This window comes from Rana temporaria, chromosome 4 (assembly GCF_905171775.1).
Source record: "Rana temporaria chromosome 4, aRanTem1.1, whole genome shotgun sequence".
Taxonomy (NCBI): Eukaryota; Metazoa; Chordata; class Amphibia; order Anura; family Ranidae; genus Rana; species Rana temporaria.
Window position 1 is genome coordinate 192992429 of NC_053492.1, and position 24577 is coordinate 193017005.

The 24577-nt window shown below is 40.8% G+C and overlaps 1 protein-coding gene across 1 annotated transcript; it reads left to right on the forward strand.

Annotated features, from left to right (window-relative positions):
* TMEM207 (transmembrane protein 207) lies at positions 1 to 24406 on the forward strand. The gene is made up of 5 exons (XM_040347475.1): positions 1 to 261; positions 11271 to 11305; positions 11390 to 11434; positions 23675 to 23811; positions 24071 to 24406. Exons 1-5 carry the CDS (start codon positions 190 to 192, stop codon positions 24226 to 24228), a joined length of 447 nt encoding a protein of 148 aa, XP_040203409.1. The 5' UTR covers positions 1 to 189; the 3' UTR covers positions 24229 to 24406.
* The last annotated feature ends 171 nt before the right edge of the window (positions 24407 to 24577 follow it).

The window sequence follows — 24577 nt, forward strand, 5'->3', positions numbered from 1 at the left end:
GACGTGAAACAAATGTTCATTTCACTGTTAACACCCTTTAAAGCAACACATTCTGCAGCCCATAATCAGTTGGTCACACAGGAAAAACTCCTTAATGAATTCAGCTGCCAGAACAGAAAACTTCAAAAGCACAGGAGACTGGCGTTCAAGCTGCCAGCGCAAATCTAAATAGGATTTTTCACATTCATAATGAAGTCTAAAACAGCGTGCTCCTATTTTCTGAACCTTTTTACTGGAGCGGTCTATTTTGCTTTTCCTCAGGTAACATTACATGCGGTGTATACATATGCATTACTTTTTACATTCATTTAGTTAAATCATATAAGGTGTATAAATATGCATTACTTCTTGATGTAACATTTAATTGCATGTAATCTAATTCATGCTTTCTAACTGTCCATGACTGCTGATCATAGGGTGCAAAAAGAAGTATTTAATACATAGCTGATAGTTTGTTGGATGTGGTTGCCTCAGTCAGCCAGGCTTTTTAAGATGTATCATTTAATGCTTTCCTCAATGCATTTATATATAAAAAATATATGCCGTATATACTCGAGTATACTTTTTTCAGCCTTTTTTTTGTGCTGAAAATGCCCCCTTTGGCTTATACTCGAGTCACCTTTTTGTTTCTGATCTCCCAGAATTTGGGGATCCGGTACCAGCCGGCCATAGGACCCCAAACTTTCTCTACAAGTGTGCAAAGTTTGTTGTCCGGGGGACCTATGGCTGGGGAGCACCGATTTTTCAAGCCGGGCCATAGACTCCCATGTTAAACGGTAATTTCTCCAGTGACTTTGGGGACCCGGTACTGGCAGGTCGTAGGTCCCCTGGACCTGGAACTTGGCACACATATAGCCCCATTCCTCCTCTACAAGTGTGAAAAGTTTGTTGTCTGGGGGACCTACGGCTGGGGAGCACCACTTTTTAAAAGCCGGGCACCCCTTCCATAGACTCCCATGTTAAACGTCAGTCTAGTCATGGACACAGTGAGGCATGGGCACAGTGAGGCATGGGCACAGTGAGGCATGGGCACAGTGAGACATGCACATGGACACAGTGAGGCAAAGTGAGGCACAGTAGGGTATGCAGATGGACACCCTAGACTTATACGCGAGTCAATATGTTTTCCCATTTTTTTGTGGTAAAATTAGGTGCCTTGGCTTATATTTGGGTCGGCTTATACTCAAGTATATATACGGTATATATAAACAATAATATATATTTGGGTGTGACATGTTCTGGGCAAAAAGTGGATACCTGCTACTGTTCTAAGATAATATTTAAAAAATAATATCAGAAGGCTGATTACACCTATTGCCATAATGAATTGCCTAATAAAGTCACACAATAATAAAGGAGACATTTATTTGCCCCCTGGGCCATTACTAAGAGGAAAGGTAGGGCCAGTGGCCCCAAGTGGGGATACTTCACTGTTCAGATATTGATTAGAGTGGGACCTGCAGTCAGTGAAATATAGTAGACAAGAAAGCTAACTCTTTGATGTGGTGTGACCAAATGTCGGGATCTGCAAATAAAGGTAACACAAAGATATATTTGCACCTACCATGAAAGGGCCTCTTTTTTGTGTTTCCCCTCCAGTCCAAACGTTTCCAGTCCTCCCTTGCCAGGTAGTGTAAATAGTCTTTAAAACTGACATACAGCATTTTTGGAAAGTGGACATTGGATTTCATTATCATTATCACGTTCCAATAAGATATACTGGAAAGTAGCATCTCAGTACAACTCTCCTTGTACTACTCCAATGTACTTTTGCTGCATTAACAAATGATATGAAATTGTTTCTGGCGATAACATTGATGTTTAAATGTCTGCAGGAATTTGTAGAAATAATTCCCTGAATATGTTCACCATTTAGAAAAAAACTTAAAAGTATGTGTAAATCCAACTACTTCATTCTCATATACTGTACATTTTATCATGTTTCATTTCAAAAGTCATCTCCAATATTTTTAAATATGCAGTTTTCAGCAAGTTAAAGTGGAGGTTCACCCGAAAACTTAATTATTAACATTAGATTGATGCTCATTTTGTCTAGGGGAATCGGGTAGTTTTTTTAAAATCGAAGCAGTACTTACCGTTTTAGAGAGCGATCTTCTCCGCCGCTTCCGGGTATGGGCTGCGGGACTGGGCGTTCCTATTTGATTGACAGGCTTCCGACAGGCCGTATAGAGCCGCACCAACGTTCGGCTTCTTTCGGCTACTCGTGACGCGATGTATGCGACCGTCGGAAGCCTGTCGGAAGACTGTCAATCAAATAGGAACGCCCAGTCCCGAAGACCATACCCGGAAGCGGCGGAGAAGATCGCTCTCTAAAACGGTAAGTACTGCTTCGATTTAAAAAAAACTATCCGATTCCCCTTGACAAAATGAGCATCAATCTAATGTTAAAAAAAAAATTCGGGTGAACTCCCGCTTTAATACACAATGATCCTGCCATAGCTTCATTGTTCAGGTATTTTCCCTTACAGGATAGACTATGTCCTTATCCCCCTACTGCAGGGGTCTTCAAACTTTCTAAACAAGGGACCAGTTTACCGTATTTCAGACTTTAGAGGGGTCAGACTGTGGTCAGTGGGAGTATAAAAGGTCCCAACGTCAGCAGGAAAAAACAATGCCATGTCATTGGTGTCATTGAGAGGATTCACGCCCCAACATTGGTGTCAATGGGCGCAACTGTGCCACATCATTGGTGTCATAAAGCGGAATTGTGCCCCTTCACTAGTGTTAGTGGAGGAGGAAATTGTGCCCCATTGTTGGTATCGGTGGAGGAAACAGTGCCCCAAGGGCCAGATTAAAGCAAGAATGGGCAAGCATCTAGCCACAGTTTGGAGACCACTGCCCTATTGTTTTGCTGTCATGTGGGCTTCTGATAGTGTCTATAAGCGGCCTTTTCAACACACATTATTCAGGTATGGCCATCAGGATTTCACACGCTCTAACGATCTGCCTAATAAGTAGATCCACTGGTTCCGATAAGAGTATTCTCCCTTACTCCTTTGCAAGAAGGCTTATGAGATGACCCTGAGGCCCCATACTCACGACCAAACATGTCTGCTGAAACTGGTCCGCAGGCCAGTTTCAGCAGACATGTTTGGTCGTGTGTGGGCGCGAGCGGGCCGAATTCCAGCAAACATTTGCCCGCCGGGCCTTTTCCCAGCGGACAAATATTCCTGGACTTGTTTTAAAACAGTCCGCTGGAATCCTGCCCGCTCGGACATGTACGGTCGTCAGTACAGACCTACCGTACATGTCCAGGCGCCCGCCGTCCCTCGCATGCGTCGAATGACTTCGACGCATGCGTGGAAGCATTTTAAAGGCGGGCCGCCCACGTCGCTGCGTCATTGTCGCGGCGACACCGCGTCATCGACGCGGCGACACCGCGGACACGCCCCGCGTATTGTTTACGCGCGGACTTCTGTACGATGGTGTGTACAACCATCGTACAGAAGCCCTCTGGCAGACATGTATGGTGAAAACGGTCCGACGGACCGCTTTCACCATACATGTTTGTCCGTGTGTACCCGGCCTTATTGTTACACGTCTGATTTGATTATCAAATTACATGGTCTTTTGAATGGACTTTATGTGGACTTATTTATTTATCTATGTTTCACTTTTTGCACATTGAGGCAAATCTCACTTTGTGCGATTTGGTATCTCTTATTTTCAGCGCTGCATTTTAATTATAATGGTTTACTGTTGACTACATGAGGAAGCTCACCCTAATAAAATGCCATGCAGCCTTCCATAGAGTGTGTGAATGTAAGCAGAAAGTGGATGCAAGGAGGCTGCAAAAGAGCAGAGGCACCGAGATACAATGAAGGATAAAAAGGGTGAAATTAAGTATGTTTTTAAATGGAAATCATTTATGGTATACAGTGCATTAAAAAAAAAAATTGTCTTGTTTTAAAAACCAACATTTAAAACAATTGGCCAGATTCAAGTAGAGCGCCGCATCTTTAAGACGGCGTAGCGTATCATATTTACGCTACGCCGCCTTAAGTCAAAGAGGCAAGTACTGTATTCACAAAGTACTTGCCTCCTAACTTACGGCGGCGTATCGTAAATGTGGCCGGCGTAAGCGCGCCTAATTCAAATGAGGATGGGGGGAGTGTTTTATGTAAATTACTCGTGACCCGACGTGATTGACGTTTTTTACGAACGGCGCATGCACCGTCCATGTACATATCCCAGTGTGCATTACTCCAAAGTACGCCGCAAGGACGTATTGGTTTCGACCTGAATGTAAATTACGTCCAGCCCTATTCACAGACGACTTACGCAAGCGACGTAAAATTTTCAAATTTCGATGCGGGAACGACGGCCATACTTAACATTGACTACGCCTCCTAGGGGGCAGCTTTATCTTTACGCGGCGTATTCTCTTACGGAAACGACGTATCTTTGCTGCGACGGGCGCACGTACGTTCGTGAATCGGCGTATCTAGTCATTTACATATTCTACGCCGAACTCAACGGAAGCGCCACCTAGCGGCCAGCCTAAAAATTACACTTTAAGATACGACGGCGTAGGAGGCTTACGCCGCTCGTATCTTAGCCTAATTTAAGCGTATCTGGCGTAACTCTCTATGAATCCGGCTAAATGTTTATTTTAAATAGTAAAAGTCAGAGAAAAATGCTGAATGGAGGGAACTGTCACTGTTATCATCATCATCTATTTGAAACATTGTTGGAGAATATGCCAGATGTAGAAGGCCGTACATGTGACCCCCCCTACCATTACCAAAAGGCAGCACACAATATTCGGTAAATGTAATGTTACAGAAAATTGTCACAGAGTGTAGGCATGCTACAGGAGAGGAGATGAACGAAGACTGAGCAATGAATGCTTTAGGAGGCAGTCATAGAATGGAGCCATTATGTGAGACTACCAGAGATTACCAATAATAAAACCCCTTTGTGCCACATTCAAAATTTCTCCTTATAAAAGGTCAGAGGAGAAAAAAAAAACATTAAAAGAGAAAAGGGGTGCACAAAGAAAAAAGTAGGTTAGTGTGAAACTACTAGAAGCCTTTCCAATCAATATTTTTCTTGTACTAGCTTGAGTTAGCACCGTTATATGGATTACAATCTTTAGGGACCCAGGGGGCCAGCACAATACGTACCACAGTTTGAGAACCAGAGCTCTACAGTATCATAACAACAGAGCTCTACAGTATCTGTCTACCTTACATTTACAATAGAAACAAAAAACATGTGAGGCCCCGTACACACGACCAGTTTCCTCGGCAGAATTCAGCTTCCGACCGAGTTTCTGGCTGAATTCTGCCGAGAAACCCGGCCGTGTGTACACTTTCGGCCGAGGAAGCCGACGAGGAGCTCGGCGAGGAAATAGAGAACATGTTCTCTATTTCCTCGTTGTTCTATGGGAGCTCTCGCCCCGCCGAGCTCCTCGGCGGCTTCAGTGCTGAACTGGCCGAGGAACTCGATGTGTTTGGCACGTCGAGTTCCTCGGCCGTGTGTACGAGGCCTGAGTCTATTTTACTGTGGATTTTTTCTATTCTTGTTGTTACTTGCTACTAGAGATGGGCCAAACATCCCCGTGTTTGGTTCGCAGCGAAACTCCCGAACAGGGGAAAATTTCTGACCTGAACCCTATTGAAGTCAATGGGAGTCGAATAGGAAAATCAAAAGTACCCATTTTGAAGGCTTATATGCCTTATATATTCAGGAGCAGTAATTTTAATGATGCTTAAAGTGCAACAATAAAATCAAAAAATTCCTTTAACCACTTAAGGACCGCCTAACGCTGATATACGTCGGAAGAATGGCATGGCTGGGCACAGGCACGTTGCCCTTTAAGAGCCCAGCCGTGGGTCGCGCGTGCGACGCCAGCAGCACGCTCGCAACCCGGTCCGAAGCTCCGTGACCGCGGGACCCTCGGGCCCGATCGCTGCCGGTGTGCCGCAATCGGGTCACAGGAGCTGAAGAACGAGGAGAGGTGGTTAACCCCTTCACTTCCATTATCATTTTCACAGTAATCAGTGCATTTTTATAGCACTTTTCGCTGTGAAAATTACAATAGTCCCAAAAATGTGTCAAAAGTGTCCGATGTGTCCGCCATAATGTCGCAGTCACGGAAAAAATCGATACCGTCATTACTAGTAAAAAAAATACATTAATAAAAATTCCATAAAACTATCCCCTATTTTGTAAACGCTATAACTTTTGCGCAAACCAATCAATAAACGCTTATTGTGATTTCTTTTTCCAAAAATAAGTAGAAGAATACGTATCAGCCTAAACTGAGAAAAACTTTTTTTTATATATATTTTTTGGGGATATTTATTACAGCAAAAAGTTAAAAATATTGTTTTTTTTTCAAAATTGTTGCTCTATTTTTGTTTATAGCGCAAAAAATAAAAACCGCAGAGGTGAACAAATACAACCAAAAGAAAGCTCTATTTGTGGTAAAAGGATACCAATTTTGTTTGGGAGCCACGTTGCACGATCGCGCAATTGTCAGTTAAAGCGACGCAGTGCCAAATCGCGAAAAGGGGCCAGGACCTTAACCTGCATATTGGTCCGGGTCTTAAGTGGTTAAATATAGTGCCTGGGGTCCCCTAAGTCTGCCTGTAAAGTGGCGCATCTGTAGCATATATAGAACATGCCTCTGCAGATATGGCATTTGTAAAGAAATTGTCAAATCCCATTTAAAATGGCTTGCGGTAGCTATTGCTAGCACTGGGCAATTGAAAAAAAAAATAAAGAATAAAAATCCCATGCAAAAAAAAAAAAAACGGTGTGGGGCCCCCCCCCAAAATTGATGCCAGACCCTTATCCAGATCAGCGAGCACTGCCCCCCACCAAAGCACCTTGTCCCCATGTTGATGAATTGTGGCGATTCCTGTACAAAGTGTAATTTATATGGTCAGCAAATGGTTAGATCTATAAAAGGAAAGCTAGAGCAATCTCCCCCATTCTCCGTAAAAATAATAAGATCAAAAAAGGGATGGTTCCTATGCTCCCATGGATTGACACAGTAAGCTATGGTAAGTATTTGATACAATTTTCTCTTTTCCTGACACCAACATGGCAGCATATATGTGATAAATAAGGAGCTAATCAGGGAGGGCTTAAAACGTATAATCAAACTTTATTACAATGGACCGTCATTCCATCAAAGTCCATTAACGGATAATTATTATTATACAGGATTTATATTGCGCCAACTGTTTGCGCAGCGCTTTACATCCCCTGGATCTTCCCTGTAGCGCCAGGCAGGTGCACTGCACCAACCAGATCTTGAGGACAAAAAGGAGAATAGAGGAGGTTGCTCTAGCTTTCCTTTTATAGATTAAAAGAGGTCCTGTGTGTGTGTATATAGGGGCAGGGCTATATCACGTGTATGCTGCCATGTTGGCGTCAGGAAATAAAGCATAGGGACACGAATGGGTGGGTATCTGGAAAGTTTGTTTTGAATACTAAAAATTATTTTTGCAAGGTAAGGCAAACAAACAACACAGGTAATATATCTACATTATTACCTAGTTACAACAACAAAAACATTTGAAAGGGTACAATGCCTTTAAATTAGCAGCAGCGTGCTTGAGGTTTTGCCTATCTGAAAATGCTTATTTGATAAAATCAGTTGTTCAGTTCTTGTGTTGGTTTAAACTGTTTTATTTTAAAATAGATAATGATCTTCTATCTGTTTTATATACTGACAGAGCTACTAAAAGATCATTGATTTTTCCACTAGGGGTATTTAACAGCAGCGTATAGAAAATGAGTTGCATTGCCTATCATTAGGGAAGAGATATTAATGCTGAACATCAGCCTTATATTATTCTTGCATAGACATTCACCAATCAAGGCAATTTGATATTTTCATACCTTCTCCCAAAAGCCAGCACACTGCTTGCATCAGGACTCTTCAGAGGAGTACGGAGGCTGGTAGTTAGGATTATAGCACCCCGCCAGCACCTCCTACCAGCCATGATGTGCCTGCATTGGACAGAGAAGCACAGAGACCCATTGATGACATCACTGTGTATAAAATAACCACTTGCTGCCAAATAATATACTGTACATGTACGTGATTGACTTCAAGTGGCTATAGTGAGGTTATGGCTGCAGCTGTCAGCCATAACCCTGATATTGTTTTCTTTAGCTGGTGATGCTCTACAAAGTAAATTACTTTTACAGGTGGCAGAAATGGGTCCTCTTGCCTCCCACCGGTGCCTCTTCAGGCTTTTCCATCTCAGCGGGGGGACCAGGATCCAATCTGATGGTTGCACCGACTTACAATGGAGGTGTTCGGAGACCAAATTGCCTTTAATAACTTCTATGGTTTATAAGACTTCTATGTTTACGGCAGATGTAAATACTGGCCTTTTTTCTGGAAAGCATGAGATCAATTTTTTTTCTCATACTTTCAAGGGTAGAGAAGAGATCTGGAGTCGTATAGACCCCAAATATCTCCATAAAGAGGAACTGTCATGCTTTATTTCTATCACAAGCAATGTTTACATTTAAAAAAAAATAAAGGGACAGTGTAAACTGGTAACTTGTAAAAAATTGGTTTATATATTGTGTTTTTATTTGCATTAATATTCATTGAAGTGTATTTTTTCCAAAATATTGCATTATAAAAGTCGATGTCTAAATACCATGTGACATAAAAAAAATTGCAATGGCCACCATTTTATTCTCTAGGGCTTCTGCTAAATAAATATATATAATGTTTGGGGGTTCTAGAAATTTTCTAGAATATATTTAGATTTTTTACTTGTAAAAGGAGTCAGAAAAGGCCTGGTCTTCAAGTGCATGAGAAATGTACTGAAAACTCAATTATTTTTTCATTAGCACCTTTTAAGGGGGTAAAAGAAGAAACAGCGAAGACAAAACTTCAGTAGATTTAATTTTAGCTTTACTTTCAATATGTTTATTGATGTTTAACAGAGAAAGGAGTACAAACAGTGACATTCTGGTCTTCGGCCTACATTAATTTTAGCTTTAGGCTCCATGCACACTAGTGTTTTTTATAAGCTCAAAAGTGCAATGTTGATAATAGCGTTTTTGTGCCAGCTTATAGAAGTTTTTAGGAGTGTTTAGGAGTGTTAGTGTTTTTTTTTTGCGTTTTTACAGTACATGAAGAAAACAAATGTAGCGGGCAGCTATTTTCTTTGCTGACTCTGCTTTACATTTAGGGGTTAGTCAGAGGTTTACTTACCTCTGACCTATTTTGTGTTCAAATTTGGACCTCTGTTTCATCCGTGGCTGTACTGCAGGTGACCACTATTGTTGTCTGGGGTGTCAGTTCCACCCCATGCCAAGGGTGGCAACAGTCAGATCCAGGTGTGTTGGGTGTTCTTTCTCAGCGGCCAATCAGTGGTGGTTGATCGCCTCGCTGTACATGCCGGGGAGGAGTATTTAAGGGATAGACATCATGGGTTCTGGGTCTTCGTCGTCCGCCCTGGGCAGTCATCCCACCACCCCTGTGTGTGGCCCTCCTGGCCAGGGGTGCGTGTTCAAAGTTTCCGGGCTCCGGGACCACGCTGATCTGTAGTCGTGCCCTGCTGACCAGGCCCAGTAGTCAGACTGGGTCTGCATTGCTAAAGTGGTCCTGTGCTATCCGTCCTAGAGGGAGGAAGCCATCAAATGATCGCATCCATCGCGTCACGAGTAGCCGAAAGAAGCCAAATGTCGGTGCGGCTCTATACTGCGCCTGCACACCGACGTTCGGCTACTTTCGGAAAATCGTGACGCGATGGATGCGACCGTCGGAAGCCTGCCGGAAGACTGTCAATCAAAATAGGAATGCCCAGTCCCGCAGCCCATACCCTGAAGCGGCGGAGAAGATCGCTCTCTACAACGGTAAGTACAGCTTTGATTTTAAAACAACTAGCCGATTCCCCTAGACAAAATGATCAGGAATCTAAGGGTAAAAAATGTTATTTCCGGGTGAACCTCCACTTTAACAAAATTATTTTTTTCTAACCTGAACCAATAACGTTTAAGAATCTTGAGGGACACCTACTAGCAAACGTATGTAGGCATAGGACATGCCCCTGCCACACCCCTTAAAGGGGACATAACCAAAATACGTTTTCTTTTTTTTTTTACCACTAATATTCCTTTATATTGGCTTTTAAAATTGACAATTGTCGCAATTTAGAATTTGGATGAAAGGTTTAGCACTAGGAAACACTTTTTGAAAGGTAAAAAGTGCATTTAATATACAACTATATAGATCAGACTAAAATTAGTGACAAATGAGGGGGGAAGAGGGACAGAGGGACATTGCTCCAAATCATGGACAGTTGGGAGCGAAGATTGTAGGGCAAAAAAAGAAAAAAAATCTCCTTGATGTATGAAGCCTGCCCATGCCAGTTATTTTCTTTTGCTTGCCGATCTGAAATTTGATCAGTGTTTCATATGTTGTTTTTATAGGCCGAAGTAATTTGTTATGGCTGTCCATGCATCATAAATGCAGATGATTAAATAATGAAGTCTAGAGCTAGTCATTACAACTTTCTTGTATAAGTTCTGTTCAATCTGCTTTAAATTTCTGAAAACCATGAAATGTGAGGGCCTATATAAACAATCCATGAGGTTGTATAAAATCAGGGAGGCTCTTACATTACATTGTTGACAGATCTAAGGGAGATTGTACAGCAGCCTAGACCAGGAAAAAAAAATGTATTTTTTTAAGCTCCAAAACAACTTGTTGGACCTTACACAGGGCTATGAACACCTTTCCCAGACCGGGCAAGTCATGATGCTCCCAACACATGCTACATGGGATTGTTGAGGGGGGATTTGGGAAAGTGGGACTTTAAGTGAAGTCATGACTGGGTAGAGTCATGTACCTCCATCCCTGTCATCTTGACGAAATGGGAACAAAATTGCAACGCAGCAAGGTTGCAAAGAAATGGGGACTAAGTCACATTCTCACCCATCTCAGAATTGCCAGGTTTGTCACAAAGTTGGTCGTATTCAAAGGAATAAAAGCTTCAGAAGCCATTTTATATGCCAGAAAATGTTGTGGAGACTTCTGATTCTCTGTTGAATATCCCTATGCTCTTAGTGGTTGTCCAGATGATACCAAACAGCATCAAAACCATATTAATGTAAATCAGTATAGATAAACCACCAATAGGTTCAAAAGGCTTTTTTACACCTATATATATATATACTCAAAGTAGATTGTGGATGTTTTGTCTATATAGATGTCTACAGTACAGCATTTTACAGGTTTATATAAATAATTTTATATTTTTCAGCCATCCTGCTCCAGTGTGTGTGACATATCTGACATGTAAGTTTAAAGTTTTATATGCTGTTTGTCATTATTTCTAAGTTTTTGCAATACAGTTCACTATCTAATTTTCTTACATTCTAGATGTGTCAATTATATTGAACAGCCCATCCATCTGTGGTATATTTGGTAAGTGTGCATAGTGATATATGGACAATACCTTGAATGTATATATGGTTATATTTTCTTCATTACCCTTCTATAGATTTTTTATAAATACAACAAAATAAAATGAGCAAAATTGATTTTTTTTGGGCTTCCGAAAATGTGTTACACAAGAAATAAAAGTATCAGAAAGGTGAAAAAAATGTCAGAAAAGTGAGAATGAGATAGAAAAGAGCATGTTTCCTATAACATTTTTGTTTCTACAAAGTATTCAGAAAAAAGTATTACATAAAAAAATAAATATATAACACCTTTAATGGCCTTATTCCTAGCAATGGTGTGGTAGTGGGGAGTTTAGCATTTACTGATTTTCCTGTAATAGTACATGGGGGTCATCCTGCAACTGATAGCAGCTACTCCCCACCCCCACCAATCTTGGCACACACTCGCATATTCAAACTAAGCAATTAAGTACTAGGTCCCATCACCTTGTTTCCTTCATCATTCCAATCATGGAGGCTTTTATACAGTTTTTAAGTTCTCTCCACTTATACACACTCATAGCTATATTTGTATATCTCAATTATCTCTATAATTGATTAGGAAGAGAGAAAAGACAGCTATTTTAGGTCAAAGAGCAGTAGGAAGAATCTCATTGAATGAATTGTAGGAAGATGCAGTGTAATCACAGGTAAGAGGTGACCTGGAGAGTGTTGCGAGAACCATGATTAGGTATTATTTTTATCCTGCATTAGGGCCCAGGATAGAAGGGAAGAAATATGATTATGGAATACTAGATGTCTACTGATCTACATGGGAATTATTTATTGGCTGAGATAGTTTAGGGCTGTAAACCTTTGATAAATGGTTAAGCTGACCTTTGATTTGTTTCAAACATGACATCATTGATTTGCTGCTATTAAATAATGACCACCAATGGCTAAATAATCTAATCAGAATGTAGAAAAACTTATAATAAGTGGTACTAAAGCCTGTGATTTCTTACATTAGCACTTTGCAAAAGCCTTATATCTATTTTCTTTTCGTTTTTAGAAAGGAATAGAACTATCTTTAAATTGCATAATATGATCTAATGTGACAGAACAATCTGATTTTATTTTTTGCCTGAAGGATCCCTATAACTTTAAGGTGCAGATTTTAGATCTACAATTCAGCTTTTTTTTTGAATATTTTCTGGATAAAATATGCTTTTATGGGACGCTTTTTTAAATGGGCTAGTTGACTATTTTGATGTGGCTGGAAGAAGCTAGGGGGCTTTTCCTTTATTATACAGTTTAGAAGCAACTGACATATGCCTTTTATTTAATATTTTATAACAATATCTGCGCTACTCTATACCAAAATAGTACAATATTTTTTATCAGCTGCTGTGTTTATATCACCAGAATGGGAAATGGAATGAGCCCCATTTGGGTACCTGCTTCCCCTTACCCACAACCCCCCCCCCCTTTTTTTTCCCTCCTCTCTTTCCTCACAATATTTTTTAATAAGTGAATAGGTATATATATATAGAGAGAACACCCACACTGTCACTAAATAAGTTATCACAAGAGAGGGAGGAATATAAGGGGATAGGTATGGGAATAGTATAGAATGGTAAGGGTGGGACTGGGGAGGTATAATCCTCCCAAGGTTTTGCCCCTAAATTATCATAGTTGGCCTCTAGCACGATTTTTTCAGGGAGGGGGAAAGAGGGAAGGCAAAGAAGGAAGGAAAAGGAATACAATACATATTTTTTTATTTTTTGGTGCCCGGGTTGAGAATGCCCAAATTGGGCCTCATTGGGTTATCACGAGAGAGGGAGGGATAAAGGGGATAGGTATGAGAATGGTGAAGTTTTTACACTTGGTTTTTGGCACAAAAAAATCCTTTTTTTGGTTGATGCTGTTGCTGTTATGTCACAAACACAGGGAGCTGGGGGGGGGGGGGGGCGGTAATGAAGGCGGGAGGACAACTGGAACCGGGTGGGGGAGCAATGATTTGAATATTGGGATTTTTTCATTCTTTCCTACTTTTGTTTTTTTGGATTTGGATGTGTGGTTTTCCCCACCTTTTGTACTCTCTTGACCCCTTCATGGGGAAGAAATTTGATGCATATTATTATTTTTATGTTTTGTAATACATTTTTCTTAAATTGAATAAAAAGAATGTAAAACACTAGGATATTCAACTTAAATCTCAACAATCAGCAAGTCCGGTGGCTACAATGGCCGCTAGCCACCCACGATTGTTCACAGGAGAAGCAGAACGGTGGTCTGCCTACGTAAACAAGGCAGATCGCCATTCTATGAGGTAGGAAAATTGAGATTTTGTGTTTCAGGAACATCACTGTGTTCCTTCAGTCACAGCATTCCCCCCACAGTTAGAAAGCATTCCCTAGGAGCACACTTACTCCTTTGATTGCCTCTGATGTTAACCCTTTCCCTGCTAGTTGGAAAAGAATAATTGGACAGTTTCCAGAATAGACACGATACTCCAGCCCTTGAAGTGTTAAAAGGAAAAAATGGGGGAAATAAACTGAGCGGGCATTAGCCAACTCAGAATAATTAGGACTTTGCGGAGATGGTGTGTCTATTAATAGGGGAGCATAGAAAACACACAGGTTTTACTAAAAAATACAAAATGTATTAAATAAGAATAAAATAACATAATGATAAAATCATTTTTGCCCTTTTCGATGCTGATTACAGAAGTACTAGACGGAGATAATGCTGGCCAATGCTAGAGTCATTAGTACAATTACAGTGCATATTGTTTAGCACTGATCACTGTATTAGTGTCACTGGTCCCCAAAAATTGTCAAAAGTGTCAGTTAGGTGTCCGATTTGTCCACTGCAATGTCGCAGTCCCGCTAGAAAATGCTGATCACCGCCATCACTAGTAAAACATTTAATAAATAACAATTCTATAAAAAATATCCCCTAGTTTGTAGACGCTAAGACTTTTGCACAAATTTACCAAAAATGTACCAAAAATATGTAGCAGAATACATATTGGCCTAATCTGATGATAAAATAAATAGATTTTTTACATTTTTTATTGGACATGTTTTATAGCATAGTATAAAATATTGTTGTTGCTTTTTTTCAAAATTGTCAATCTTTTTTTGTTTATAGCACAAAAAATAAAAACTGCAGAGGTGATCAAATACCACCAAAAGAAAGATCTATTTGTGGGGAAAAAAGAAACAGATACATTTGGGCATTTTTTGATTAGCTCTTATATTAGTATTAATTACTAGGGCTTTTTGATATTAATAAAAGTATTATTATTTAATAATTTTTAATTCTTATTCAGATTGTGGAGAAATATAATGATTTGTAGTTGGTTAAAAAACACATACTAGATAACGTGATCTCCAGCAAGAAAACCTTCATAGAAAAAAGCACTAGAAAGCAGAGACTCACTCATCAAAATATCTAATAATACTTATTCCGCAAAACATCAGTATTGTCATGACCAGAAATGAATATTCAGAGGTAAAACTGAATTATAGGCTTCTCTGGAAATGAGATTGGACTCACATAATATTAGATTACTCATATCAGTAATGCAGCTTTGTACAGGCAATCTGGTGTCAGCACATTTCCTGGGTCTTTATGTTCACTGTTGACTGAGTGTTTTGTTTCTGCTTTGCTGCACTGCAAAGAAAATCAACAGCTTATTATTTACTTATTTGTAGCTGCAAACCAGGTGAATGCAATGCTCGTCAATTCAGAAAGCACCGTTTTTACTGAAAGATTGTAATATAAAGTCCACATTGTCATGCTTCATGGATATAGCATTTTCCTCCTGAGTTTTTTAATAGGAAAATGTAGAGACGCATACTATTCAGTACCAACAAAGTTTGCAGTATATTGTATGCCAGTGCCAGGAGAAGGAGAAAAGTTAAATGTGTGCCAAATAATACTAATAAAGATTGAACTGCAGCAGTCAAGTCTGGCTTGCAATGTTTTGCCCTGTACATGTGATCGGTTCATTCGATGAAAACGGTCTGATGGATTTTTTCATCAGATGAAGCTGACTTTCATCAGTCGTACCTACACACCATCGGTTAAAAAAAACGATTGTTTCAGAACGCGGTGACGTAAAACACAATGACATGCTGAGAAAAATTAAGCTCAATGCTTCCGAGCATGCGTCAACTTGATTCTGAGCATGCGTGGATTTTTAACCGATGGACCCACAGACGATCGTTTTTCTCTATCGTTTTTTTAACCATCAGATCATTTTAAAACAAGTTCCTAGTTTTTTCACCGATGGATAAAAAACCGATGGGGCCCACACACGATCGGTTCGTCTGATGAAAACGGTCCATCAGACCGTTTTCATCAGACGAACCGATCGCGTGTACGCGGCATTAGTTGTATAATGCATCAGGCTGGGTTCACACTGATACTACACGACAGTCATATGACTGTCATCCTACTTTGCTCTGCGTCATCAATCCTACATTGTTTCTACATCAATCTGACTTGCTCTTGGAGAGGAAACCCATGCCGCTTTTTTTTTATTTGGCGTGGAGTTCCCCTTCAAGATCCTCAGAGAGCACAAGTCGCCCAAAGGGCCTGGTAATGGACTGGGGGAGGAACCCATGCCAATTTTTTCAATGATTTTTATCTATATTACCGGGACCCGGCAATACATTACAGCCGTGAGTAGTTTTAGAATAAATGTTTTCCTTTTTTAAATATCATTTTGCTGTGGTATTGTTCTAAACACGGGAGAGATGAGGAATATTTCATGTTTAGTGTTTAACGTTACGCATTATTAAAATCAGTGCTCCCAAAAAAAATGCAGTTTTTAAAACTTTCTTTTGCATTAATACATGTCCTCTGAGGCAGAATCCGGGTCCCCAAGCCTTTAAAATTAGCATTTTTTTTTCATGTTAGTGCCCCATGGAGTTTAACAGCGTTCTGCGGCTTTCGAATTTGCCGCGAACACTGCATATTGTTCGCTGTTCGGCAAACGGACGAACACCCGATGTTCGACTCGAAAATGGGGCTCATCCCTAACTGTGAGTAAACTTTTCACTTCCGACATGAGACTAGCATGCCACAAAAAAACGGACGGTCGGTTGTCCAAAATCCAAACGTGTGCACGAGGCTTTAGGCCGGATTCACATATGTGCTGCTGCGGTTCCCAGCATGATGTCCAGTGCATCCCTGTTCAGGTGCAAATCTAGTCAGAATTTTTGCCAGAATTCACACCTGAATCAGACCCAAAGACGCACAAGACCCTTTTGGAATGCAGACCGCGGACACCCCAGACATGTGTGAACCGGCTCCATTGCGAGTTGGGCACACTCGCATGTCATGCAAATTGGATGCGCGGAAACCTGCATCTAATTTGCACATATGTGAACCCGGCCTTAGGCTTAGATCCAGCCATCCATCCATCCATGCTCAGCCATTCCTGCCATACTCTGCAATACTCTGCAATACCCTGCCATACTCTGCAATACTCTGCAATACCCAGCCATACTGTGCAATACCCTGCCATACTCTGCAATATCCTGCAATACCCTGTTAGGTATCTCTTTACTCAATGTAACTTCATATTTCACATTATGCAAACACATTAGGCTAACTTTACTGTTTTTTTTTTTTTTTAAAGCACAAAACAGTTTTTTTCCCCCAAAAAAACGCGTTCGAAAAATTGCTGCGCAAACACTGTGCAAGATAAAAAGTTGCAACAACCGCCATTGTATTCTCTAGTGTCTTTTCTAAAAAAACATATATCATGTTTTGGGGTTCTATGTAATTTTCTAGCATGTAGGAGAGAAATGTCAGATTTGGCCTGGGTGCTCCAGAACGCCTGATGGTGCTCCCTGCATGTTGGGCCTCTGTATGTGGCCACGCTGTGTAAAAGTCTCACACATGTGGTATCACCATACTCAGGAGGAATAGCAGAATGTGTTTTGGGGTGTAATTTGTGGCATGCATATGCTGTGTGTGAGAAATAACTAATATAACAATTTTGTGAAAAAAAAATCTTGATTTTGCAAAGAATTGTGGGAAAAATTACATCTTCAAAAAACTCACCATGCCTCTTTCTAAATACCTTGGAATGTCTTCTTTCCAAAAAGGGGTCATTTGGGGGATATTTGTACTTTTCTGGCATGTTAGGGTCTCAAGAAATGAGATAGGCCGTCAGTACATCAGGTGTGATTAATTTTCAGATATTTGCACCATAGCTTGTGGACTCTTGTAATAAAGAGTTACGCCGGCGTATCAGTAGATACACCGTCGTAACTCGCAATCTAAGCCGTCGTAAGTTTAAGTGTATGCTCAAACTGAGATACACTTAAACCTAGCTAAGATACGACGGCCTGCGCCCATAAGCTGCACCCACTGTTTCAAACCTTCCACCCAGCTCTCACAGAACTGCTTTCAAAGGTACAGTGCTATCCCATTGCATGCTGGGAGTTTTAGTATGGGGCTGGATGAACATAGGTGATAAGACGGGAGGCAGAGGAGATCATGTTGCATCTGTCCTCTTCATGCAGGGATTCTGGGGCCTGGAGACATTTGGTCAATAGGAGAGGATGAAATTCTGCACTGACAACCACTGTATTGTTACAGGCTTTTACAATCAGGTTGTTTTATTTTTTAATTCATTGAAATACAAATGATTGGCAATCCTGAACACTAGGCAATTGATTCAGCACCTGAGACCTCTTTAGGGCCTACATTCATCTGGCGACACAGACACCACTTCAGGGAAATTTCACACACAGGGAATTTGATAATTTTATGGAAATATTTACACTGGTAATCAATGGTATTGATTACTCTAGGTAACTAATTGGCCAAAGGAAAGAAATTAAAATGTAATTAAATGCTTTTCAGACTTTGGGGGTTACTTACTAAAGGCAAATTTACTTTGCACTACAAGTGCAAACCACAAGTGCAAAGTGCACTTGAAAGGCACTGAAAGTGCACTTGGAAGTGCAGCCGCTGTAAATCCGAGGGGGACATGCAAGGAGATTAAAAAAACAGCATTTTAGCTTGCATGTGATTGGATAATAAAATCAGAACAGCTTCCCCTTATTTCAGATCTACCCCTCAGATCTACAGTGACTGCACTTCCAAGTGTACTTCCAGTGCAATTCAAGTGCACTTTGCACTTGTAATGCAAAGTGGATTTGCCTTTCGGAAATAACCCCCTATATGTGTTTCTTCCAACATTCTAATGAGTTATAACTGAACAAACAGTTTCATGTAAACTTACACAGATGTTTACCAGACAAATAAAACACTTTTATGTGCGCTATCTGAATATTTTAATTTTCAAAGTGACAGTGATATCATTGTGTCCAGCAGCTCAATAAGTGACATCTATACACAAATCAATTAGCACAACAGTTCCTTTATGTATTAATTGTTCTATATTCTGGTTCTAAATATTGCAATGCTGGTGCGCACCACTAGTTTTGCTGTCATTGCTTTTTATCATGTAACAGCTGACAGTGCACTTTACTAAAATAATAGTTATTTTAAAAAAAATTATTCTCTCTCACTTCCGTTGTTTTGAAATATAACTGGTTTATTATCATATTCTTTGTTTTCCTCAGGAAAATGGCTGATTAGCCACCTGTCTTGGCTCCTCCTCTGTAGACTTAGCTATTGTTATACGTACTGGCCTAACTAATTAGTCTACCAAGATCTGTCAAGCATTCATAATAATAGTCAATAAACTTCTCTGATGTCTTCAAGTTGAACCATATCTTTCAAGGCCTGTGGAAAGTACAACCATTTTTAGACAGACATGGCACAGCCTAGTGCAGAATTTATCAACCTGTTTACCACAGAAGAGCCATTACCATTATTTTCAGGCCTCAGGAAATCCCTGAAAAATTCAAATTTATTTAGGGTCAGTGGAAAAATGCCCCTATATTGGTAGTCAGTGGGAGGTATGGCCACCTTTCAGTGATGATCAGAATGCTATGATGCTGACTCTGCCAAGTAGTGCTGGCCTGGAACTATGCAGGCACGATGAGAGATAGAAGGTAAACAAGTCACAGCTCAAGGAACCCCTAGCAACTCCCGAAGGAACCCAAGGATTCCATGGAACTCTGTTTGAGAATAGCTGGTCTAGTGACTCTGCTGTCACCCAGCACAGGAAAACAGAATGGTAACATTGTATGCAGTTTAACCTAGTGACCTTTACCAAAATAATCTGATTTCCTTTGTAATAATGAAAGATACATTTTGATTAGAGGTTATAGGTGTAGCACTACCCCCGGAGGAGCTGCTGGTTTGTTTTGGGTGGCACATTTACCTTGTGGCTCTCCGAATTCCTAGGGGTGTATGGTGCATATAGCAGAAGTAAAGGAATGTCTGCAACAGGTGTCTTTTGATGTGCTCTTTATTACACAGCCGGGTAAAACAATAAACTTATGGTGAAGAGGGTAAAGTTGAAGGAAGAAGGAGAATAGCAAATTCAGGCGTAGTAATGGGGAAACAGTCCTGCTCCCATGTGTAACACTTCTTTGCTCCACTCCTACCTGAGTGGAATAGCGTACCTGGACAGGCCTCTCTCACTGACCTGGCAGCCAGAGTATCGCTCGAACCTTTGAGAAGAAGTCTCTACCACAGACCCTCCTGGAATGAATTCAGTAAGAAACCTCTGCCACAGGCCCTTCTGATTGTAGTTACGGAGATGTACCTCCTTAGTGAAATTACGCCTGGATCTCCTTCTAATTCCCTTCAGGCACCGACTGACAGGTGACCAGCTTCCCAGTGTCCAGATACCTCGATCCCTGGTGGATTCTCGAGAGCCTATTGGATCGCCAGCCTCTCATTGGCTTTCCTCAGATGGACTCCCCACCGAACAGCTATACCTCTTGGGATCTTCAGGATTGGGAACCCAGTAGACCACTGGGCTTCCTGCCATGACTCAAATGTTCCGGACCCATATGGTCCCGAAATCATGAACTCTGCGTGGCACGCACGCCCCGGCCAGGTAGGCCATAGCGCCGGGGCTCTGTGGTGCAGACACCCTAAAGGTGAATGCCGTACTTGAAGAAGAAGACCCAGAACCAATGGTGTCTGCCCCATAAATACCCTCCCCTAGCCATCACAGCGAGGCTCAACCCTCCTGATTGACTGCTGGGAAAGAGCACCCAAACCTTGACTCCACTGCTGCCACCTACTGCCCTGGGGTGGGAGGAACACCCCAGCACAACAGAATGAGCCCACAGCACACGCAAGCTGGGACAGAGACCCAATTTGAACATTTTAACCAGATCAGAGTTTAACTACACTCTGATCTTTTTCTAAATTTAAATAGCACCGGTACTTTGAAGTAACCAGGCACTACATAGGGTTAGGTTGCTATAGGTTATTAGTGTAGCGCCTGGTTACTTCAAGGTACCGGTGCTAGTTACATTTTAGAGGGGGATTAGAGTATTAACTGACTCTTATCCAGTTAATATGTTTAAATTTAGGTCTGTGTCTCAGCTTGGCTGTTCTGTGGGCTCATTCTGATGCTTCTGGGGTGCTGTTCCCACCCCAGGACAGCAGTGGAGTCAAGGTTTGGGTGCTCTTCCCTAGCAGTCAATCAGGAGGGAGTTTCCTCGCTGTGCATGCTGGGGGAGGGTATTCATGGGACAGACTCCATTCTTCAAGTGCGGCACCCACCTTTAGGGTGACTGCATCACGCGCCCCGGTGTAATGGCCTTCCCGGCCTGGGGTGCGCGTGCCACACGGTGTTCCTGGTTCCGGGACCATGTTGGTCCAGAAGATTTGAGCTGTGGCAGGGAGCTCAGTAGTCGACTGGGTTCCCAATCCTGAAGATCCCAAGCGAGATAGCTGTTCGGTGGGGAGTCCATCTGAGGAGAGCCAATGAGAGGCTGGCAATCCAATAGGGTCTCGACAAACCACCGGGGATCAAGGTAGCCAGACACTGAGAGGCTGGTCACCTGTCAGTCGGTACCTGAAAACAATCTGAAGGAGATCCAGGCGCAAATCTATTGAGGAGGATCATCTCTGTAATCACAATCACGGGGAGGGCCTGTGGCAGAGGTTTCTCCCTGAGTCCATTCCAGGAGGGTCTGTGACAGAGACGTTTCCCTAAAAGTTTGAGTGATACTCTGGCTGCCAGGTCAGTGAGATAGGCCTGTCCAGGTACACTGAGTCCACTCAAGCAGGAGTGGGGCAAGAAGTGTTACACGTGGGAGCAGGACTGTTTCCCTATTTACTCCTGAATCTGCTGTTCCTCTTCTCCTTTCAACTCTTCATTTCACCACAAGTTTACTGTTTTTACCCAGCTGGGTAATAAATAGCACAGAAAAGACACCTGCTGTGGACATTCCGTTACTGGTGCATTCATCACTAGTGTTGAGCAGAATATGCCATATTCGATTTCGCGATATATCTCGAATATATATTCGAATATTCGAGATATATTCGCTAAATTCGAATATTCGTGATATTTTATCGAAAGTAAATAATTGCGATTTTTCGCTATTGCGAATGCGAAAATAATTGCGATTTTTTTGATAACTGCGGTAGGAGCACTCTGATTGGCTCAGAATATTCGTGATATTTTATCGAAATATCGCAACATGCGAATGCGATATTTATTGCGCAATTTCGAGAAATGCTGGAGGAGCGCTCTGATTGGCTCAGAATATTCGTGATATTTTATCGAAATATCGCAACATGCGAATGCGATATTTATTGCGCAATTTCGACAAATGCTGTAGGAGCACTCTGATTGGCTCAGATTATTCGTGATATTTTACAATACAAAATAATTGCGAATATTCGGCAAATGCGGAAGGAGCACTCTGATTGGCTCAGAATATTCTTGATATTTTACAATACAAAATAATTGCGAATATTCGGCAAATGCAGAAGGAGCACTCTGATTGGCTCAGAATATTCTTGATATTTTACAATACAAAATAATTGCGAATATTCGGCAAATGCGGAAGGAGCACTCTGATTGGCTCAGAATATTCGTGATATTTTACAATAGAAAATAAAAAGTGTTTTGCATTGGTGGTGATTCTTTACTCTATCCATCTGTCACAGCCATTTGTCAATCAAACACCTTGAAGATTGAACACGTTCATGCTGCATGCTTTGGACTTTTTTTCACTTCACATATCAGACATTTTTATGAAAGATTATTTTTCTATTATTGGGACTATATTTCTTTATATATTTGTTTCACTGTGTATTTCACAAGTTATTTGCGCTTGCTTATTTTATAATTTGCCCACATGTCTTGTCACTAGACATATTTTTTATTCTTGTAGAGCGACTCCATTTTCTGTCTTGTATTAATTTATGTTGTATAACATTTTTGAGTTGCTGCTGTATTCTCCCCTTTTTTAAGGTATGCGCAATTTTTTCCTTCTTACAAAAAATAATAATATCAAACATACAAATATTCATAACATACACATACACAAAGCCCCCCCCTTTTGCATCAGAGACAATCAGAGTTCTCCTACCACAGTTATCGAAAATTCGCAATCATTTTCGCATTCGCAATAGCGAAAAATCGCAATTTTTTTTTTTTCAATTTGGCAACATAAAAGGATCGCCTCAGCTTAGCTACTCGGCCCAGGGTCTCTAATCATACCAGCAATGCTTTTAGACGTCGATAGGATGTGATCTGTTTTAAAAATCAAATTGAAAAAATGCGAATATTCGGAATTGCGAATATTCACCGCGAAATTCGAAATATAGCGCGATTTCTCGAATATGCTATATTCGAGTCGAATATTCGCAATGCGAATATTCGTGAGCAACACTATTCATCACACACCCTTAGACGGCGGAGGAGCCATGAGGTAACATGCCACCCAAAACAAACCAGCAGCTCCTCCGGGGGTAATGCTTCATTAGCATTTACACTTTTTTTATTTGGCTTACCAAAGCTCAATACAGTTATTTTACAATAGGTTACAATTAAAGTAAAACTAGATCTAAAAAAAATGAAGATTATCCAGGGTAAAACTTTTAATTCTGAATGTGTCCATAATACAATTGTCACAATTTTATAGCACTGAAAACATAAAAAGTTTGGTATTAAACTGCAAACGTGCAAGAAAAAACTTCAACATTTCTGGGAACAATGGGATTTAGTTATACCACTGAAGCCCAAGGTTATAAATATATACATTGTGGCTTAGCCTTTAAGTGTTATCCATATATAATTATCATACAGCCGATTTAATGGTCCATATGTAGTGTATGTTCCATATGTATGTTTTATATGTTGCAGGGTATTCCTGGTTGTGCTTCTGATTGTGTTGATCCGTTGTTTGGTGGACTGTTGCCTCCAGTGTCGGACAAAGAGAAGAAAACTCTCCAGAAAAATGGTTACTGTTGTCACATTAAGTGGCTTGGATTCCTTACAGGGTAATAATGAACAACAATTGTGCATTGAGCTAAATGTATTATCAGGTGGTGGAAATCTTTACACAATAGCCTTGCAGATAAAGAAAATTTATTAAATATTGATAACTACAGCAGTGAGTATATTCATGCATTAACTAGAACATTTATTGAGAACACAGTTAAAGTTCATGAATTATACACTTGATGTACAGTAGGTGGTGCACACATTCTTTTACATATATCTGTGTAAAAAAATAAAAGCAGCTTTTTTTTCTTCTAGGAAAAGAAATCTTGCAACATTCTAATTATCAGACATGGACTTCACATGAAACTTTAGAGACCACATTTTGTGCTGTAAATTTTGGGGGGCTAGAGTCTGGAGCTCCACCTTCCTATGAAGAACTGTTTTCAACAAATAAAGCCCAGCTTGAATTATGACCACAACTAATGTATTATCTTTCTGAAGCAAAGGAGAAGTCCACTTAGCAGGGATTAATAAAGCTGGATGAGGAGAGTGTTATCTTTCACGAGCTGTCAGCCCATGTCTTTACCTGCCTTATGCCGCGTACACACGATCATTTTTCGGCATGAAAAAAAACAACGTTTTCAAAAACGTAATTTAAAATGATCGTGTGTGGGCTTCACATCGATTTTCGGCTTCTGAAAAAAATGTTGTTTTTCGGGTTGTAAAAAATGATCGTGTGTGGGCAAAAACGACGTTTTAAACCCGCGCATGCCCAGAAGCAAGTTATGAGACGGGAGCGCTCGTTCAGGTAAAACTACCATT

Bases quoted from the DNA above. Each gene is read 5' to 3' on its own strand.
- TMEM207 (XM_040347475.1), top strand. From the start codon at position 190: ATGAAGTCTAAAACAGCGTGCTCCTATTTTCTGAACCTTTTTACTGGA. The intron at 262-11,270 runs GTAACATTACAT...TATATTTTTCAG, and splicing joins TCTATTTTGCTTTTCCTCAG to CCATCCTGCTCCAGTGTGTG. The intron at 11,435-23,674 runs GTAAGTGTGCAT...TATATGTTGCAG, and splicing joins ATCCATCTGTGGTATATTTG to GGTATTCCTGGTTGTGCTTC.